This window comes from Citrus sinensis, chromosome 8 (genome assembly GCF_022201045.2).
Source record: "Citrus sinensis cultivar Valencia sweet orange chromosome 8, DVS_A1.0, whole genome shotgun sequence".
NCBI classification, from domain to species: Eukaryota; Viridiplantae; Streptophyta; class Magnoliopsida; order Sapindales; family Rutaceae; genus Citrus; species Citrus sinensis.
Window position 1 is genome coordinate 10919961 of NC_068563.1, and position 20364 is coordinate 10940324.

At 33.2% G+C, this 20364-nt stretch overlaps 1 protein-coding gene and 1 long non-coding RNA gene across 4 annotated transcripts; one reads left to right on the forward strand and one right to left on the reverse strand.

The window, feature by feature from the left end:
- The first annotated feature begins 3311 nt into the window (after window positions 1-3311).
- Window positions 3312-5344, forward strand: LOC102622901 (probable aldo-keto reductase 2). The gene is made up of 5 exons (XM_006487434.4): window positions 3312-3578; window positions 3706-3906; window positions 4071-4243; window positions 4467-4569; window positions 4668-5344. The coding sequence occupies exons 1-5, from the start codon at window positions 3363-3365 to the stop codon at window positions 5004-5006; spliced, it is 1032 nt and encodes a 343-aa protein (XP_006487497.1). The 5' UTR covers window positions 3312-3362; the 3' UTR covers window positions 5007-5344.
- Window positions 5345-7441: 2097 nt separating this feature from the next.
- Window positions 7442-15821, reverse strand: LOC102623968 (uncharacterized). Of its 3 annotated transcripts, XR_008051284.1 has the most exons (6): window positions 15600-15821; window positions 14933-15017; window positions 14691-14841; window positions 8404-8540; window positions 7807-8297; window positions 7442-7720 (listed from the first exon to the last, which is right to left on the reverse strand). It is a non-coding gene; the product is annotated as an uncharacterized LOC102623968 (long non-coding RNA). The 3 variants fall into 3 exon arrangements; XR_003066712.2 differs by lacking the exon at window positions 8404-8540 and having other exon boundaries at window positions 15600-15820; XR_008051283.1 differs by lacking the exons at window positions 7442-7720; window positions 7807-8297; window positions 8404-8540 and adding an exon at window positions 14234-14470 and having other exon boundaries at window positions 14510-14841; window positions 15600-15812.
- Between the last annotated feature and the right edge of the window lie 4543 nt (window positions 15822-20364).

Consider the following 20364-nt stretch of genomic DNA (forward strand, 5'->3'; position numbering starts at 1 on the left):
AGTTGCCATAGCCAAATAGTTCGAAAGAGATAATAAAATGTATTAAACTTTGCTAAAAAAGGTATTTTTTTTTAAATCAAAATTTTCGAAAACGAGTGATGAAGACCTAGTTAAGGGACAGGAGGAGCTTCAAACCCTTTTGGACTCTTATTTTTCTTTTAAATGTATTTTAAGTCCCTTTTTAAAAAATTAAAAAAAAAATTCGGACATATTTTTTATGTAACAAAATACTTAAAATTTAGTGAATGTCCTTTTTAATGGTTTTGGAGACTCGATTAAAATCCCAATAGCCATAAAATTTTGTTTCTTTAGATATTTGATTCTCAAAAACTCAAATTCTATTATTTTTTTCTTAAATTTTAAAAATAATGGCAATGAATTATTTATTTGAAATATTAGACCTCATTATAAACATTAGAAACAATAAGTACCCCAAATTAAATTAATTTTTTAAAACTAAATTCCTAATTTAAATGTCCAGGTTACATCTATATTAGGGAGATGGCTAAGGTACAGACGCTGTACCTAACAGCTGCACCTTAGCCAGCTTCACAAAGGGTGCATTGGGTAAGTAATTTCTCTCTCCTGTGCATGTGTGTCCTTCCACCATTGGGTGTGTACGTAACAGACAATGTACCGTAGCCAGCTCCCTATATTAGATGCTGTAAAGGGTGATGCAAAATCGTGGGCCTTTGCTTGTGGTGCAGGTAAAGCCGGCGCAGCCCTTGATTTGGCTTTTGTGCCGGCCACGTCATGAGAGAATATTGTATGTTTTTAAGAGGGGCTTATAGATCAACTGTGACAGGTGTTCCCGATAGTTTAGAATTACACTTTTTTCCATTATAAGCGTGTTGTAGACTTTTAAGTTGGCACTACAACAAAATTGGCTTTCTATGGCACGATATCTACTGCATAATATAATTATTTGCTGTTGTAAATGGTCAAAGGCATTGTAAAATATCATCAGGATAAGAGATAATAACATAGCAGATGGTAAAAACATGTCATAGATAACTTTAGTTTATTGTTAAATAATGGCGTAAATTTTAAATTGCTGTGATACTTTTGAAAGCATAATTTACATGCCATTAATATTTCATTTTGTATGGCATGTTTCATATGCCATTAAATCAAAATCCTAAAAGCTAGGGAATTAAATACTTTTCTGTATTTACCCCCAATTAGATGATATCTCTCTCTTTGCAGGTTAATCTGTAACAATAGGAAATTCCTTACTTTTTCTATTTCACTCATGCCTAAAAAATCTCGTCTTCCCTTTTCAATTCTCATGGTTTCCTTTTGTCAGACTCGGGCTTCTTTCTCTCTACCCTAATATGCTTTCTACTTCAATCAATAACATATTTTTGTTTTATCAATCATCAATTTGCTTTAAACTTATTTATCAAATCCTCATGGCACCTATCCTCCAAAATCCTTTAATTTGAGAGCCACAATAGGTAGTTAATTTTTTTTAATCTCATTTGACGAAGAGCGCAGAAGGTAAATCAATCAATTTCATTTTTTATTTTTTTTTGTTAAACCCTGTATTTTTATTGTTTTACCATGAATAATATTATGTCTAATTGGTTTTTTCAGCATTTTAGTTTTACAATTTTTTCTGTTTTCTATTATCATATAGTACATATGTGGCTAAAGAACAATAAAAAAAAAAGAATAATTGAGGGACTCGTGTCGTCAAGTACCCACTGCGAATTAATTGATGAAATGAAATCTCGAAAAAAGGTACAATTTTACAATATGTACTTATAGAATACGTACTAGTTTTTACAAAAATTTTCAGTTGAAGGTAATATTATTATCATGTATTAGTCTAATTATATTTTTTAGTATGTAAAGGTTTTATTTAATGTTATTGTTGGTCTTTGAAAAGAAAAGAATTAATCATTTTTAGAGGAAAAGGAACTCCAAGTCTGGGATGGTGAACTGTCATTAAACAGTAATATATATTTCTAGGATAATGAACTTCAAGTCTTTGTAAATATTATTTTATCCAATGTAATATAACTTTATCAGTATCTTTTTTCCTGTATTGACTCATACAAGTTAAAATAAAAAGCATTGCGAAATTGTTTATTCAGAATTCATTGTGTAATTCTTTTTTTTTGGTAAAACTAATTGATGATGAATGAGATTATGTGTCATGTAAACGTATGTACTTTATAATTATGTATATGTGAAGGTAAGGAAAAAAATAATTAATTGAGAATATATCGCTTCACGAGAAAAAAAAAAAAAAAGGTCAGTTTCACACTACATTTCCAAAGTAGTAGTAAAGTTTAGTGTAACGGAAGGTATAAATGTTGTTAAAAAGTATATGACTTTCTCCGACTTATGAATCAACGGCGTGTTAATTTATGCCATCAGCATCTTAACCATATAACGGCATATTTCAAAGGCCGTTAAAAGTCTTTTACGTGGTAGTGTGGTCTCAATATATTTTTGGTTGTTTATAAAAGTAATTATAAGTTCTCTTTAATTGTATTTATCCCATATAGCCACTTGATTGGGTCCGTAAGATCTAGATAATTTTTAAATAATTTTATTTGATTAGTCACTAAATTTGAATTTTAAAAAAATTAATAATTAATTTAAAATTTATCCATTCCTTATTTTTTTTGTTAAAAGATTTACAAATAAAAAAAATAAATATTTGACCATCATTATTGACAATATAATCACAATTTAAAATCTACATGAGTCTCATAGCGGATTGAATTTTTCACATTATCTTGGGGGGGGGGGGGGGGGGGGGGGGAAATCAATCCCGACATTATGTGGAAGAGGACTGAAATCTCTAAAGACTCTCTCGTCTTTATTGCTTTTGTGGCTTTTTAGTTTTCACAACTCATAATAACATGGGACACATGGCCAAGTCCATTTCAAGGGCATCAATGGACGGCGTTCAATTGTAGAGGTTTCACTGCTCTCCGAAAGTGGTGATTTTGAAAAATTACATGCTAACATATTCCATTACGTTAATATTACGAGTTTGTGGGGCCCGCTGAAAGGCAATAATGTTCCTAACTTGTTTGACCAGCGCTTAGCCGCCAGTTTGGGCCAACTTTCTATCGTTCCCTCGGAAAAATTTTTGAATATTTTTTGGAGTATCATGTTACTCGTATAATTAATAAATATTATTATGACGTATCGACTATTTATTTAACAACTCTGTTGTGTGATTTTGTAAAGTTACAGAGGCAAATGCCAACATATTCCATTACGTTAGCATTACGAGTTTCGTGAGGTCCACAGAGTTGGTAAAAAAGAACTATAAATATAAATTGTTCGCTTAAGAACAGCAACCTCACTCAATAGAAAGTTAAAAGAATAATAGAAGAGAAATGGCAGGGGCAGTGAAGAGGATCAAGCTTGGTTCGCAAGGTCTAGAGGTTTCAGCACAAGGCTTAGGATGCATGGGCATGTCCGCCTTCTACGGGCCCCCGAAGCCCGAATCCGACATGATCGCCTTGATCCACCACGCCATTGACAATGGCATCACTTTTCTCGACACTTCCGATGTTTACGGACCTCACACAAATGAAATCCTTCTGGGCAAGGTAAGTAACTCAGTCATTAAGTTTAAGTTGATGTTTATCCCAACACTTTAAATTCTCTATCTTATAAAAAAGTTAAGCTCAAGCACTCTTTTTGATTGAATTGTTTGGTTTATGGGGAGAAGTATAGGCTTTGAAAGGAGGGTACAGAGAAAGAGTTGAATTGGCCACGAAATTTGGTATCATAAATGAGGATGGGCAGTTCTTATATCGTGGGGATCCTGCTTATGTGAGAGCTGCATGTGAGGCCAGCTTGAAGCGACTAGATGTGGATTATATTGATCTTTATTACCAGCATCGCATTGACACTAAAGTTCCGATTGAAATCACGGTTTGTCCCTTTTTATTGTTCCTCTCATTCATGCACGTACATAGCTTGGTTGCCGATGAATGCGCTTTGCGCTTTCGGTCCCCTGACTTTTAGTAAGAATTAGGGCATTGGTTTCTCTTTAGTGGTATCATGTGCTAATTCTTTTACTTGTGCTGTTTTGTAAGATTGGGGAACTGAAGAAACTAGTTGAAGAGGGTAAAATAAAGTATATAGGTCTATCGGAGGCTTCTGCTTCAACAATTAGACGAGCTCACGCCGTCCATCCAATAACAGCTGTGCAGTTGGAATGGTCCTTGTGGACACGAGATGCGGAGGCAGAGATAGTTCCTACTTGCAGGTAATGAAGGAATTAAATATTATAGTCTCTCTTTGTTTTTGAGATGATCGCACAAATCTCTTGTTTTTAGTATAATTGTCAAAAAGGAGATTTGTATGACCATTTCCTGAAACCAAGAGAATCTACGCGAACATTTTAGCAGACTTTGGTATGTAGGTGGCCTTTCACATTTTAACTCAAACCTATGCTAATCAAATTCAATCACGGTGATTGCTCTGCTCAGGGAACTTGGCATTGGAATTGTTGCTTATAGCCCTCTAGGACGTGGGTTTTTTTCATCAGGGCCTGAGTTGGCTGAAAACCTTTCAAAGGACGATTATAGACAGGTTTGTGATTGTTAGCCCACCATGCATTTATTAGCATTTGGCATTTGGCCTTTACAATTAAATTAGGGCATTGTTGGCTTTTCTTATTTTTGTTGCAGAGTTTACCGAGATTCCAAGCTGAAAATTTGGAGCATAACAAAAAGCTATTTGAACGTGTTAATGAAATAGCAGCAAAGAAAGGATGCACCCCATCACAGCTTGCATTAGCCTGGGTTCATCACCAAGGAGATGACGTGTGTCCGATTCCTGGAACCACCAAGATTGAAAACCTGAATCAAAATATTAAAGCTCTGTCGGTGAAACTAACTTCAGAAGAAATAGCTGAACTTGAATCCATTGCTTCAGCAGATGCCGTAAAGGGTGATCGGTATGGTGGTACGATATCCACTCATGAAGAGTCTGAAACTCCACCTCTTTCTTCATGGAAACCTTCTTAAAGGGCAACGGTACTCTGCCTTCTTGGTACCTTGGTGTGCTTTTTTCCGCAAGCCTATCCACTGTCTTTGAAATTGCACTGTGTTCCTGTCTGTGTTTTGAATAAAAGTAAAATCGTAATTTCTTCTTATATGAACCTCTGGTACCTTTCTGCTGAAGTGTTTGGCTATTGTATTGAGTTCTGTGTGGTGTTGTAAGAGTAACATCGTTGTATCTTCTGTCAGCAGCAGAGCAATGTAGTGCTTTTACAAATATATGAGATACAGTAAATAAAACAAAATGGCGGTAAAATTATTCTGAGATTCCTGGATCCATAAACGATCCTGGATTTCTGATAGCATTCTTTGCCTGTTGATATACTATAATGGTTGGTGAGATCAAGGTTTAGCTCTCCACTAGTAACGAACGTTCTTCATAGAATTCAGGTCCTCGGCTCGAGCTTCATTTGTGCGAATGTGATCAAACAAAAAAAATTGCCTTTAAGTAGAAAATGAATAAGTAGTTTTCAATCAAAACAGGTCAGTATAACAGTGTATCAATGTTTCTAATTCTATATCTTTCTGTGCCCTCTTTAGTCTCCAGGGATTGTGGAATATTAATTAGCTATTCAATTATCACTTTAAAATCCCTTATCTCGTGTTAACTGCTAAGAAAACTATTCACTACATTCAAGGAAACAATTGAAATTTGAATACCATTTTCAGCATCAGAAATTGAGGTATTTGAAAAATGAAATTGTCAATAAAGGGAAAGTATATATATATGGTGCCCAATTAATTTTTTTTCAGATGCATTACAAAAATAATTAATTAATTTTGAAGTCTAATGACCAGACCTACACATTCAAGCACAGGGTTACGCTCTTATACATTGATTCGGCCTTGGTTTCAGGTTTTTTGACATCACTAATTCTATCCCAAACCAAACCATTAGAAATTGATTTCTTATCCCTCTACTTTCCTCCCATTTTTTACAATACCAAACACTAGCTAAATTTAATGGAGAAGATAAAGGATACATTAAAAATAATATTAAACGTATTTATTATGAATCTAAATAAATGTATCCTAATACTCTTTTTAAGTAATCGTAAATAAAGAAAAATTTAAATATTGAGATGATAGAAAGCAAGAGAAGTAAAGTGGCAAGCTATTTTATATTCCAATGGTTTTAGAATATTTTCAAATGAATGGTGTCTTAGGTAAGACACATGAATTAAAAGTTATGATATAAAATTGTTATAAAGACATGTCATTCAAGGGTGTGCTATAAAAAGAGTATATTTTTTTGTTTAAAGATGTATTTAGTCGTGATGTCATTTCACATAATTTCAATTTAAAATGGTGATAGTTTATTTTGGATCACTAATTAAATATAAATATTGGTCCAATGATCAGGAATGAAGAGAAATTATGTAAAGTAACAAATCAAATGGAGGGACATATGGTATTTATCCATTTTGACATCCACATAAGCTCCTTACACCACTTTTTTCTCAACCCTCTCTCCCCTAAGACAAATTTATGCATATATTGTGCATCAAATCTCCAACATTATTGTTTTATGTAGGAATAACGTGTATTAATTCGTGCTAGACTTCAACATTTAAAAATATTCGGATTTATTTTCATCGATGCATAATACAAATAAATAAAATAAATGCTTCATTATATCCTTGAGGTGTATTGGCTTAACACATAGCACGAATCAATTTCTGTAATTTTTAATTATTATCATTCTTTGTACCCGCGCACTTGTATACACAAGATTTCTATGAGAATAAAATTTCTACCATCTCTCCAGTTATCCATAATTGTCATTCCCTACAATTATTTCTTCACCATCAATAATGTCGTGAATTGTTTACAATCACTTGCGCTTTGTTTATACAAAATTTGCACCGTCCACTAATCGGTGTGATTGGCATGACGTGTAGATCTTTTGCAAGCATCACATCAGACTGACCTTTTGTGTCATGAGTGAATCTAATAATTCAAGAAAAGAAGAGTATATTTGTTACTACAAGGCCATTAGCAGCAGAGCAGCTCACTGAGCTGATGTGGCTAAGCTTGTTAAATAGTTTAGCTTATGTGTAGTAAATCTGTACATAAGAGATGTGGCTGCATTGTAGCTGGCATCACATTTTTTTAATATGAAAGAGTCAAAGAGAGCCCGATTGCACATTTTTTTAATTTAAAAAATTAAATTAAAATAATATATTAATTAGGAAATTGTGAAAAAAATAATATTAACAGTAAATAAATAAATAAATAAATAGAAAATGAAAGAAATATAATTTTACGCAATTAAGAGAAAAAAATTTATATAATAAAAGATAAATATTTGTTTCTTATTTTATAAGTGATGTCTCATATTTAACATCAAAATTTTCATGTATATTATTACTTGTCCTAATTTTATTATTTTAAATATCCCAATTCAGAATTTTTACCATAGCTAGAAACAATGATTTCACTAAATACAATATGAACTAAGTTTGAGTAATGATTCATACAAATCATTTAAACTTAATTCAATGTGAAAGTATAAAATTTAATATATAATTCCACAAATACTTTCCCTCAACATATCTATCAAAAGCATATTAAATAAGCTTTAATTGATCAAAAGTAATAGGATCATTAACTTGAAACGGACAAGCTTTGAAGTTGGGATGTGTTTCCTATGACACTTGATCAACTGGTTTGTTTGTAACCTATATAAAAGAAATTTAATTTTAAAATCACTCATAATTGAATTATCGTGGAAATAAAATTCACAAATTAAGTTTCAAAATGCTACCTCATCTTAGAGAACAGGTAGCGGAATAGGGACATACCCTCTTACAAAGTGGAAGGGGTCTCTAGGAATTCATCTACTGTGTCGCTAGTCCCAATCCAAGCCATCAGTTTATTGAGGTTCACTCTACAATTCATAGAGTCTTCATGCTGACCAAAATCATTTTGTTTTTTTTCCATCAATGGTTGGCTGAGTTTTTTTTTACTGGACTCGAGAATTTTGGACTTTCAAAGGTCGGAGATGGCGATGAATTAGATAGTTGTTTTGAGAGATGCACCAGTAGAGTAGTTTGATCTCAATTCCCCCAAAGACTTTTCAACCATTTCCATTCTTACATTAAAAGAATCTATTTTTTGTTTAATTCTCTGGACTGACTCTGTCAGCACCCTAAAAGTAGTTTCTATATTAACAGCGCTCAGGCCAGTATATAGGATATATTGAGAATGAGGGAAATGATTTTGGAGTTCCAAAAAATTTGCTTCACGCATTGAAACCTAAAATGAATAAGAACATCAATCATACATACTGACAATGGATACATTTGCAATTTGGTTCCTAAAATTATATGCATGCATGAACAAGACAGAGAATAGTAGAAACCTTACTACTTGTGATGTCCCCAAACTTTTCTCTCCATTTTAAGAATCGACTAATCTTTTCCTTGTCTATACACTAACAAGGCATACTATTCTGTTGATTGAATTGCGATCATATAGAACAGTAGTGAAGTAGAATAACTGTTCATAACAAAATCAATATTTACATCATATCATTTTTCATAGCAAGATGTCAAAATTTGGCAAACTAGTTATTACATTTAAGATTTGTTAAACATGCCTCTATGAACACAAGACAACCATTAACTAACTTCATTAAGTGTTCTTTATACTTTCTTATACCTCCCACAGAAAGTTGAAGCACAACGTAGCCCAACTCTTTTTCCCCAATTGACTATACATCTTTAAAGGTATGAAGATACATTAGATTGATATAAGTGGTATTTGTGGCACAGAATATAGTTCCTAAAAAAAAAAAGGATTTTAATGTCATCATTGAAGAAACGTGTTTTCATTTCTTGAATAAAGCATTATACATTGAGAGTTATTTATAGATGCAGAGGCTACATTTTTTCAAAGATTACATATGTGAATACGGAAGGAAATGTGTCAATCCGTTCGGCGCGGATCTTGTCTTTGACAAGTGCAGATTACCCCTTTGACAAGTGCAGATTATGTCTTTGAAAGCTTCATTCAATGCCGTTTTATTTGATTCTCAACACTCCCCCTCAAGCTGGTGCATAGATGTCTTGCATACCCAACTTGTCTAAGAATTTTGTAAATGCCCTACTTGAAATGGCCTTCGTTAAAATATCTGCAAGTTGATCTTCTGATCGAATTTTCGGCAGTTCTAAGATTTTTTCATCTAATTTCTCCTTGATGAAAAATCTATCTACCTCCACATGTTTTGTTCGATCGTGTTGAACTGGGTTATGAGCAATATCTCGTGCAGCTTTGTTGTCACAGTATAGTTGTATTGGTTGTTGTGATGGATAGCCCAAATCGTTTAAGATAAAACTTATCCATAGCCCTTCACATATCCCAAGGGCCATGCCTCGATATTCTGCTTCAGCGCTCGAACGGGCAACGACATGTTGTTTCTTGCTTCTCCATGTGACAAGGTTTCCTCCCACAAAGGTAAAGTATCCTGAAGTAGAGCGTCTATCACTAACTGACCCGGCCCAATCTGCATCAGTATAAACTTCTATGTTGCTGTAATCTTCATTTTTGGAAAATAAGATTCATTTTCCTGGATTTGTCTTCAGGTACCTCAGGATCCGCATTACTGCTTTCATGTGTTGTTCTCCGGGATTATGCATAAACTGGCTTACAACACTCAATGCATAAGCAAGATCTGGCCTTGTGTGGGACAAGTACATCAATCTTCCAATCAGCCTTTGATATCTTCCTTTGTCTACTGGAACTTGGTCTGAAGTAATACAAAACTTCAGTCCTTCTTCTATTGGGGTGTCAATAGGCTGACAAGTTGTCATTCCCGTTTCGTGTAATAGATCTAAGGCATATTTCCTTTGAGACAGAAAGATTCCTCCCTTAGATCGAGAAACCTCAATTCCAAGAAAGTATTTTAAGGCACCTAAATCCTTCATCTCAAACTCTCTTGACAAGTACTTCTGAAGAGTCTCTGTTTCTTCCTCGTCGTTGCCTGTAACTACTATATCATCCACATAGACAATAAGGGCAGTGATTTTACCTTGTCGTTTTTTAATGAATAAGGTATGATCTGAATTGCTTTGGTTATACCCAAAACGAACCATAGCCTTTGTGAATTTCCCGAACCATGCTCTTGGGGATTGCTTCAACTCATACAATGATTTCTTCAATTTGCATACTTTCTGATTGAGTCGTTCTGGTCCACTGCATCCTGGTGGTAGATCCATATAAATTTCTTCAGACAGGTCTCCATGGAGGAAAGCATTCTTTACATCGAACTGTTGCATTGGCCAATCCAAGTTGACTGCTAATGATAATAAGATACAAATAGTATTAATTTTTGCTACCGGTGCAAATGTATCAGTATAATCAATCCCGTAGGTTTGGGTGTAACCCTTAGCTATGAGTCTTGCTTTGTATCGTTCAATAGAGCCATCTGCTTTGTATTTTATAGTGTAGATCCATCGACAACCCACTGGTTTCTTTCCTGGTGGAAGATCAACTAGTTCACATGTTTGATTTTTCTGAAGAGATCTCATTTCATCATTCATAGCCGCTTTCCACTTTGGATCTTTTAAAGCTTCCTGCACACTATTAGGAATAGATACAGCAGATAATTGATTCATAAATGACTGATTTGATTCTGACAAGCGATGGTTATACACAAAATGACTCATAGGGTATTTGACTCTACTAGAGAAGTCAGGCTCATATGTGGGTTTAGGGATACCTCTATTTTGACGCTGGGGAAGAATTCTTCTGATTGGACTTGTGGTAGGAACATCCTCTGCAGACGATTGGTTAGGTATTTCTTCATGTGACTCATTCTCGATTGCAGTTGTGTCTGAGTTATTATGCTCCCCAAATGTGTCTTCACATATCTCAGCCTGCGAATCATCACCATTTGCTTTTCCAGTATCTTGAAGGTTTACTATCTCAATGGAAGATTGACTTTCTTCAGGTGGAAGATATGTAAGAGTATGAATTTCCTCTTCATTATACTCCCCCTGAAATTCAGACTCTGACAAGTAGTACATGATATCTTCATGAAAAACGACATCCATGGTGATGTATATTTTTCTTGATGGTGGATGATAGCATCGGTATCCCTTTTGATGTAAGGCATACCCTACAAACACACAACGTAGTGCTCGAGGAGATAATTTGTCTTGTTGCGGCAAATGAACGAAGGCAACACAGCCAAACACATGTGGGGGCAGATTCGGCACATTTGGTGACATAATTGCATCATTCAGAACTTGGAAAGGAGTCTGGAATCCAAGGGAGCTTGATGGTGTTCGATTGATCAAGTATGCTGCGGATGCCAGTGCTTCTCCCCAATAAGATAATGGCATGTGGGCTTGGATTAGTGATGCTCGAAAAACTTCTAGTAAATGTCTGTTTTTTCGTTCAGCAACGCCATTTTGTTGGGGTGTCCCCACACAAGTGGTTTGATGGACAGATCCTTGTGATTTCAGAAACTGTTGAATTGCTGTGCTCATATACTCGCCTCCATTATCAATATGTAGAACTCGAATTTGTGTCTGAAATTGAGTTGTCACCATCTTATGAAATCTTTGAAATAAAGAGTTTACTTCGTCTTTCGATTTCATCAGAAAAATCCATGTCATTCTGCTACAATCATCAATAAATGTAACAAACCAACGAGCACCTCCAATTGTAGAAACTTTAGATGGCCCCCATACATCAGAATATACTACCATAAAAGGAACTGGATTTTTATTTAAGGACAATGGAAAAGTAGTTCGATGGCTTTTTGAAAGTTCACAAACATCACATTTAAAGTTACAAACATCAAATTTCAGAAACAAACTAGGAAATAATTTTTTTAAGTAACCAAATGACACATGCCCTAAACGTCTATGCCATAACCAAATTTCTGATTTCCCTTTTTTTTATGGAACTATCTGCGACTAGTGTGGGGCTTAGCTTTCCAGTGTTTGTTGATGACATCTCCAAGTAGTACAAGTTGCCTTGTCTAATACCATAACCAATCGTTTGCTTCGTTTGGATGTCCTTAAACACACAATGATCAGGCCAAAAAATTACAATGTTAAATTGAGACACAGATAAAAGATTATAATCTAAAGATGGAACAATTAACACAGCGTCTAAATTTAATTCATTTGTGAGTCGTAAAGATCCTTCCCCAATAACTGAGGTTGTGGTTCCATTTGCAGTGGAAATATGTTTTTGTGAAGATGGTTTCAATTGAGAAACTTGTCGAGAATCAAAAGTCATATGATCAGTTGCCCCAGAATCAATTATCCATGTACTATTAATAACAGGTGTAAGAGTTTTAAAGGCCTTACCTGGACTGACAGAGGTTGCAATTTGCACTGAAGATTCTTTTCTAAGATCTGTAGTGGATGTGGATTCAGCTACTGCAGTTTTTGATCCATGCTTGGTGTTCTTCTTTCGAGTATCCCACCAGTCAGGATATCCAATGATTTCAAAACATTGTTCTTTCGTATGACCCTTCTTTCTACAATGAGTGCAATGGAGTGATGACTTGTCAACAAACTTCCTTTGAGGCTGCTGTCGTGCTATCATAGCAGACGTTTCTGAGTCGACCTTCTTGTTTAGTTTGTTTTGCCGTATATCTTCTCTTCGGATCAGAGAATAACATTCTTCTAAGTCTGGGATAATGTCTTTTCGTAGAATTTCTCCACGAACTTGGTCAAATTCTTCATCTGGCCCAACAAGAAAAATGTGCACTCTCAATCTTTCAACAGACCTTCTGTATATTACAACATCTTCTGGATCCTTCATGACCACTTTATCTCGGTGATCAAGTTCTCGAAATATTTCAACCAATTCTCCATAGAATTTAGAGAGTGGTTGTCCATTTTGCTTGGTAGAGAATGCCTTCTAGTTTAGAGTGAAAACTTGTAATTCATCGCTTCCATCATAGAAGGCTTTTGATAATGCATCCCAGATTTCGTAGGCTGTAGGAATTCGTAAATATCGCTTCATGATCTCCGGAGACATGGATATGAGTAACCATCTTTTTACTTTTTGGTTCTCACTATACCATTTCTCATATTCCTTTGAAGATTCCTCAAATGGCTTTGTGCTGCTACGAATATATGAGAGTTTTTCTCTTTCTGCAAGATGCATGTCCATTATTTGAGACCAAACATCGTAGTTTGTCTCAGTGAGGATAATTCCAGCATTAAATACTCCATCAGATTGAACAGATTGAATTACAACATGACTAGATTCAGTTGGAGTTTTCTTCATTTTTTTTGTTTTTTTTCCTTTTCTTTTTTCTCTTTTTTTTCTTTTTTTTGTTTTTTTTTTGTTTTCTTTTTGTTTTTGTTTTTTTTTCCGTCTAGATTGAAAGAAGAAAAAAAATAACCTTTTTAGGTAACAAAACGACAAGTCGTTTGACCACTACTTGCCAAACCGACATGTCGGTTATGGTGGAATATAAACGACATGTCGTTTTAATCCTGCTGCACTTCTGGAGACTAAGCGTCACGTCGTTTTATCTCTAATTTAAAAACGACATGTCGGTTTTAATATAACAAAAAACGACACGTCATTTTTTGACTGCTGCACTTCTGAGATAAAAACGACATGTCGGTTGACGTCTTCTTCAACCTCTAGAGCGCGTGAATGATGACAGTGGCGCGTGGTTGACTGGCCGTGGCTTCGGGTGGCGCGTGGGAGCGCGTGGAAATGTGTTTAAATGCGAAATTTTTACAGTTTCCTCACTGAAAACTGAGAATTGTGATGGTGTTCTTGGTTTTTGAGGAAAACACTCTCGGAAAATTGATGGGATTGTTGATAAATTTGTAAACTCAAGTTTTTTACGTATGAGTGGCTTGTTTCTTGATCGGCATGGATATCTGTAATGGTAGGAATGGGTTTAAAAAAGAAAATGGTGGGAAAAATGGTTGTGGGAGGAATTTGGTTTCCTCTGTTTTTGTTACAAACAGAGCAGCGGAACTTAAAGAAACTTGAGCGTATTCATGGCTCTGATACCATGAAGAAACGTGTTTTCATTTCTTGAATAAAGCATTATACATTGAGAGTTATTTATAGATGCAGAGACTATATTTTTTCAAAGATTACATATGTGAATACGTAAGGAAATGTGTCAATCCGTTCGGCGCGGATCTTGTCTTTGACAAGTGCAGATTACCCCTTTGACAAGTGCAAATTCTGTCTTTGAAAGCTTCATTCAATGCCGTTTTATTTGATTCTCAACAATCATATCCCTCACTGCCTATAATCTATCATTAACTGTAGTTATTTTGATTCATCTATGTCTGGTTTTATACCTAGCATGAGTTATATCACTCACTTCTTTCTATATGTGCATGGGTTCAGCTCTATCTTTAATCCGCATTATGATGCTGAAGATAATGAAGTTTAAACAATACTTTTTGCTATGTAAAAGTATTGAAAGCCTTTTCGTGTCACATTGTTGGATAAGTGTTTCACAAAACCTTTGTCTCAATCGACCACACTTTAAGTTTGGGATACTTCTAAAGCTAATTTCTTTAATTGAATTTTGTTGCTCAGGTGAGAAAGCAGAAATAAACTTAATGAATGTGCTCACATGACTGCAAAATTAAAGAAATTGGTCATCGTTATCTTTATTTTTCTAGCTTTTATAAATTTTTATACCACTCTTTTAGCAACATCTAAAATAGGGTCCTCAAGCATCGTTTGAAATTGACGCTTCTCCTCATTTGTTAATTTGTTCCATTTTTCAGCAATTGTCGCTGTGCAAATCTTTCGAACTACTTGTTTCCTTGGCCTCTTTGCTTTATATTTACTGTAATCAACATTCACTATTACTTCAATAACACAAACAAAAATAATTGCTAACATAACAACTTAAAAGAAATCAATTAATTTATACATACAAAGTGTACCCATGCTCTCTGACCAATAACTGCACTTGTATCATCTTTAGTATCCATGTTATAAATGGATTCTATTATTCAAGTCCTGGCATAGATAACATATAAATTTAATGTCAATTTAATCATTAACAAAAAAAAAAGGACAATAGCAAATAACAGCAGTGACAATAATAATGTGCAAAATTCAGGGGAAATGGTGATGAAAATTAGGGGAACTAACTAGCCATATCAGCTTAAGCAGCTAACTGCTTGGTTTCTGCCTTCAAAGCGGTTAGTCACGTCAACCAAGCAGCTAACCACCCAGAAGGCAAAGACTAAAAGGTTAGCTGCTTTGACCCATCTGGCAAGTTGGTTCCCTTGATTTTCATCATCTTCTTCTTTCATTTCTTCATCTTCTCTTTCTAAATTCCAAAACCACACCCCTCTCTCACTATAATCCATTATTTTCTTATGCTTTTCTTGCCAATTTAGTGCTTCCAATACATTAATCACTCTTTAACAACAGTTTTTCATCATATAAACACCATTTTTCCATTCAAAATTCATAAAATCCTAATTACTTCACATAGCACAAACAATTTAACATATCATATAAATCCCTAATTGTTCCTCATAGCATTTTCAATATTCACCAGAAAAAGCACAAGAGCCAAGATTACATCTTTACCTTGTCTTTGACTCGAAAATGAAAGAGAACGAGAGGTAAATGTGTTCAACAACTCAAGATGCTAACGACTGGTTAATGGATTCGACTTGTTGTTTGCTATGCGGGAGATGATAACTTCGATTTTATGTAATTAATAAAAAAATCCAAGAGAAAAATCATTAATGTGAAAGATTGTGAAAGACAAAAGAGAGATGTTAGGGATTTGATGGATTGAAAACTATTTTAGTAACCAGTTTAACAAGTTACCCTTTTTTTTTTTATTTAGATTCAATCTCAACCATTGGATTCATTTTACTTGAGTCCAAAAATTACATTTAAAAAATTGCACGATGTCGAGCATTGAGGCCCGGCATTGTAGCTTTAACCATGAGTTGCATGTAACAAATTATAATGAACCATATAGACTACTATAAATAGCAGCATGTATTCTTTAATTGATTGGTTAATAAGAATCTTCACCAACTTTTCATTTAATGATTTTTCTTTAGCTTTCTTTTATTTTCTTACTTGGCAAACATTATTGCTTAAGATTCAAACATGGTATCAAAGCCTGACATGGCAAAGCTTGGCTCAAAATGCTCTTTCTTATAGCTTTGTTATCCATATTAAGCTAGATCAAAATAATTTTATTCTGGGGCATACACAAGTCCTAGTGCCAATCAAAGGCAACAACTAAGAAGGTTTCATCAATATAGATCACGAGTGTGCAGAACAATTTTTTCTTACTAAGAGCAACAGTGGAGCTAGTTTCTTCAACAAGAAAAGGATCTAGATTTATGAATCTTGAGTTTATAGCTTGGATGAAAACTGATCAACTTCTTCTGAGCTGGATGATGTTATCAAATCAGAAAAATGAACTCTTAATTTTCATTGATTGTGCAACTTCAAAATAGCTATAGGAATCTCTTTCTAGTATGTTTATTTCTCATTCTTAAGCCCGGATTCAAACTCTTGGGATGCATATTCAAACCCTTAAGAAATAATCTATGTATATAGATTATTACTTTGCTACAATAAAACGTATAGTAAACACTTTAGCTTTAGCTAAAAATCTTGTTGAGTTGAATGATTTTGTAGGAATTGTAGGTACTAAGTCACAAAATGGTCTTCATTTCTCACAACCAAAATACATTGCTGATATTTTGGCTAAAAATGATATGGCTAGCTACAATGCAATGCCTACACCTATGTCTATCTTACAAAAGATTATGATAATTCATCTCAGTACTGAAGCAGTACAGGAGCCTTACACTATGTTACCCTCACCAGACCAGAAATAGCCTTTTCTACAAATAAGTTGAGTTCTTATCTTGTCCAATAACTAAACATTCGGAAGCTTGCAAAAGGTTATTAAGGTACTTGAAAAGCAATCAATTGTTTCTATTATTAAGGCATTATACATATCCATTATTTTACTGATTTTGATTGGGCTTGTGATTGAGATGATAGAAAGTCAATGGCTGGATTTATAGTCTATCAGGCCCCAACTTGGTTTCATGGTCTTTTAAGAAACAATCAATTGTTTCTAGATCAAGCATAGAGGGTGAATATAGAGCCTTGGCATATACAACATCAGAGGTGGTTTAGATATAATCTTTACTTGACGAACAACATATCAAGCTAAGCACCATGACAATTATGTGGTGGAGACAACAAGGTGTAATTGCATTTGCATACAATCTAGCATATATCATGATAAAACCAAACATGTTGAGCTAGACATAGATTTTATTACAGACCAAGTTGCAGCAAAGATAGCAATCCATTTTGTGCTTAGTGAAGATCAAAATGCTGACATCCCAACCAAAGCTCTCACTTTAGGCAGTTCCATTACTTGCATAGCAAGCTAAATGTCCATGATGGACATTTTAGCTTTATAAGGGCTATACGTGAATTTGAAAATACATCAAAAGGAAAGTATATTCGTTACTACAAGGCCATTGACAGTAAAGCAGCTCATTGAGCTGGCATGGCTAAGGTTGTTAAATAGTTTAGTTTGTAACAAGCCTATTATTCGAGTAAATGTGTGTAACAAATTATAGTGAACCATACCAACTACTATAAATAACAACTTGCATTCTTTAATCTGTTGGTTAATAAGGATCTTCTACAAGTTTTAATTTCATGATTTTCCTTGAGCTTTCTTTACATTCTTACTTTTCAAAAACTATTGCTTAAGATTCAAACACATATGAGCCTTGTCAGATATAGCAAGCATATATCACAAGTGATTTTGTGGATAGCTACACTAGTCACAAAACAATTTTAGTATTATGCGTTGTTTATTACAAAAAATTATAATCTTTTAAATTTTTAAATATGGGTGCATCAATTAGTAGGGTGTAAGTTAAACAAAAAGTGATCACCGCTCAATAAATTATGAAGCAATTTTTTTAATGGAACAAAGGGTGCCTATACCCTTAAGGGTTGGAAAAATGATTAAGTACTCAAGTTTTCAATAAGGGACAACACTAAGACCCCATTTTTACCATAATATCATTTTGCTCTATTATCCAAAAAAAAAATGAATCCAATATTTTATAATCAATAGAAACATAATACTAAAATAAATGTGGTAATATATATATTTTAAAATAATTTCAATACTTCAAAGTACATTAATATTTTCCAAAATATTTGATACATTTTCTTAAAATAAAATAAAGTTTAGAATAAATGGAAACATAATATTGGAAAGTGTAAAAAAATCTAAATTATTTTAAATATTATTAATACGTAAGGTATATTTTATTAATTGTAAAATATATTTAACCCAAAGATTTATATAAAATAATTATAATGAATAAAATTATAATTATTTTAAATATGAAAAATATATTAATAATATTATTAGTCTACTAGATAAGTTAAATTATTTGTATTTTATTAAAAAAATTAAAGTTAATTATTTTAGTTACTATATTCAAAAGACTTTATGGTCCAAAAAAAGGTAATGTTGTCTATTACTAAAAACTTAGGGTTTATGTAACTATTTTTCCAACTCTCAAAGGGGGTAGATATCTTTTCCACCTTTTTTTTAGTGGAAAACAATTTCTATGCAACTGCCCAAGTGAAATCGATGTAGCCATTGATTTGGCTTTTGTGTGACAACCTTGCCATTAACATTGATTAAGATCAAAGTATTCTTAAATGTATTTTAAGAGTTCTATTTTAAATGATGTGCCATTTATTTATTATATGAAAAAATTATAATTTATAAAATTATTTTGAATGCTATTAGGGCGCATGTAGCATTGCATAGCATTACTTCGTGGGCCCAACATTGATTGAAATAAACCTATATTTAGCATTTGAAATGAAATGCATTGTACAACATTAGCTAAAGCCTTAATGTAGCTTTTGCCGCATTATCAAAACTCGTGCCCCCTCAAGTATAAGCAATATTGCTAACATTTAAAACAAAAATTATTTAATCAATTAAATCATATCTAATTTATTTATTATTAGTGTAAAATATAATAAATTTGAATGGAAAAATACTGACTACCATCAACCAGTACAATTCATCGTTGGCGATATTATTTTGGCATCTTAAGACATTAAAATTGGTGTCAATAGAATCCTTATCACTAGAACTATGCAATGGTATATGTAATACTAGAAACGGAGCTTCTGTAGGAAACTCCTTCACTGATGAGACATATACCATTGTTTAGATCCAGTGATGAAGATTCTAATGGTAACAAAATTGACGTCAAAAGATACTGGAATATGAATGCCAGCGACAGTTTACGGTGGCCAATGATGGCTGACGGTAGTAATTTTATTTTTATTTATAAATTTTAATAATAAGTTCAATAAATATAAATTATAAAACTTTTAAGATATTTATAATTAAAAAATTAATTTAATATAAATTATTATTATATACAATATTATAAAATATAACACCAAATATTATACAACATTAATATAATATAATACTAATTTAGCTTAATGCAATATACCCTGCATTAATTAAAGCGATATACTATAATACAATATAGTATGCTAGCTGCACCCTTATTCAATAATTATCATTAACTTAAGTTGTGGGGGTAGGGGGGGGGGGGAAGGGGGAAACTTAAGCTGTTGGAACAAAGGATTTCTCAAACACTGAGTAATTTTACAATAAGTGAATCCAGAGATAAGCTAAAGACCCAAAAAAAACATATTTTAATATACAACAAAACAAAATACATTACATTAAAGTGTGCATTATTATGTTTTAGCTTGTCCTTTGTTTTGATAAAGTAAGAAATTCTTTTATTGTAAAATTACTCCTCAAATATTTTGTCATATATATAGCATTATTTTTGTCATGTAATGTATATTAAAATATGTATTTTTCTTGACAAGTTAAAAGATAAAAGAATATATACTTTAATGCAATGTATGTTATTTAATATATTGTAGTCTTTTTTTTTTAATGTTTTATCTTATCCCTTAGGGGTTCTTTTATTGTAATACACACGTACATACACAAAATACAGTCATGTTAGTAAATAAAAAATTTGAATTATGTTAATTTCAATTATGATTCAAGCTTACTATAGTCGATAGGCAAAAAGTTTGCCAATAATTATATATTTACACAGTTTGGACATATAATTTGTGAGGAGATTGTTAGTTTTGCCCTACTAAAATTAATATATATACTTCTACTATTTTATGATAGTCAATTAACTCTCAGATAGCATAATTTTACATTATTACATTTATATTCAAATACACTTTATTTTTATTTATTATAAATTATATAAAT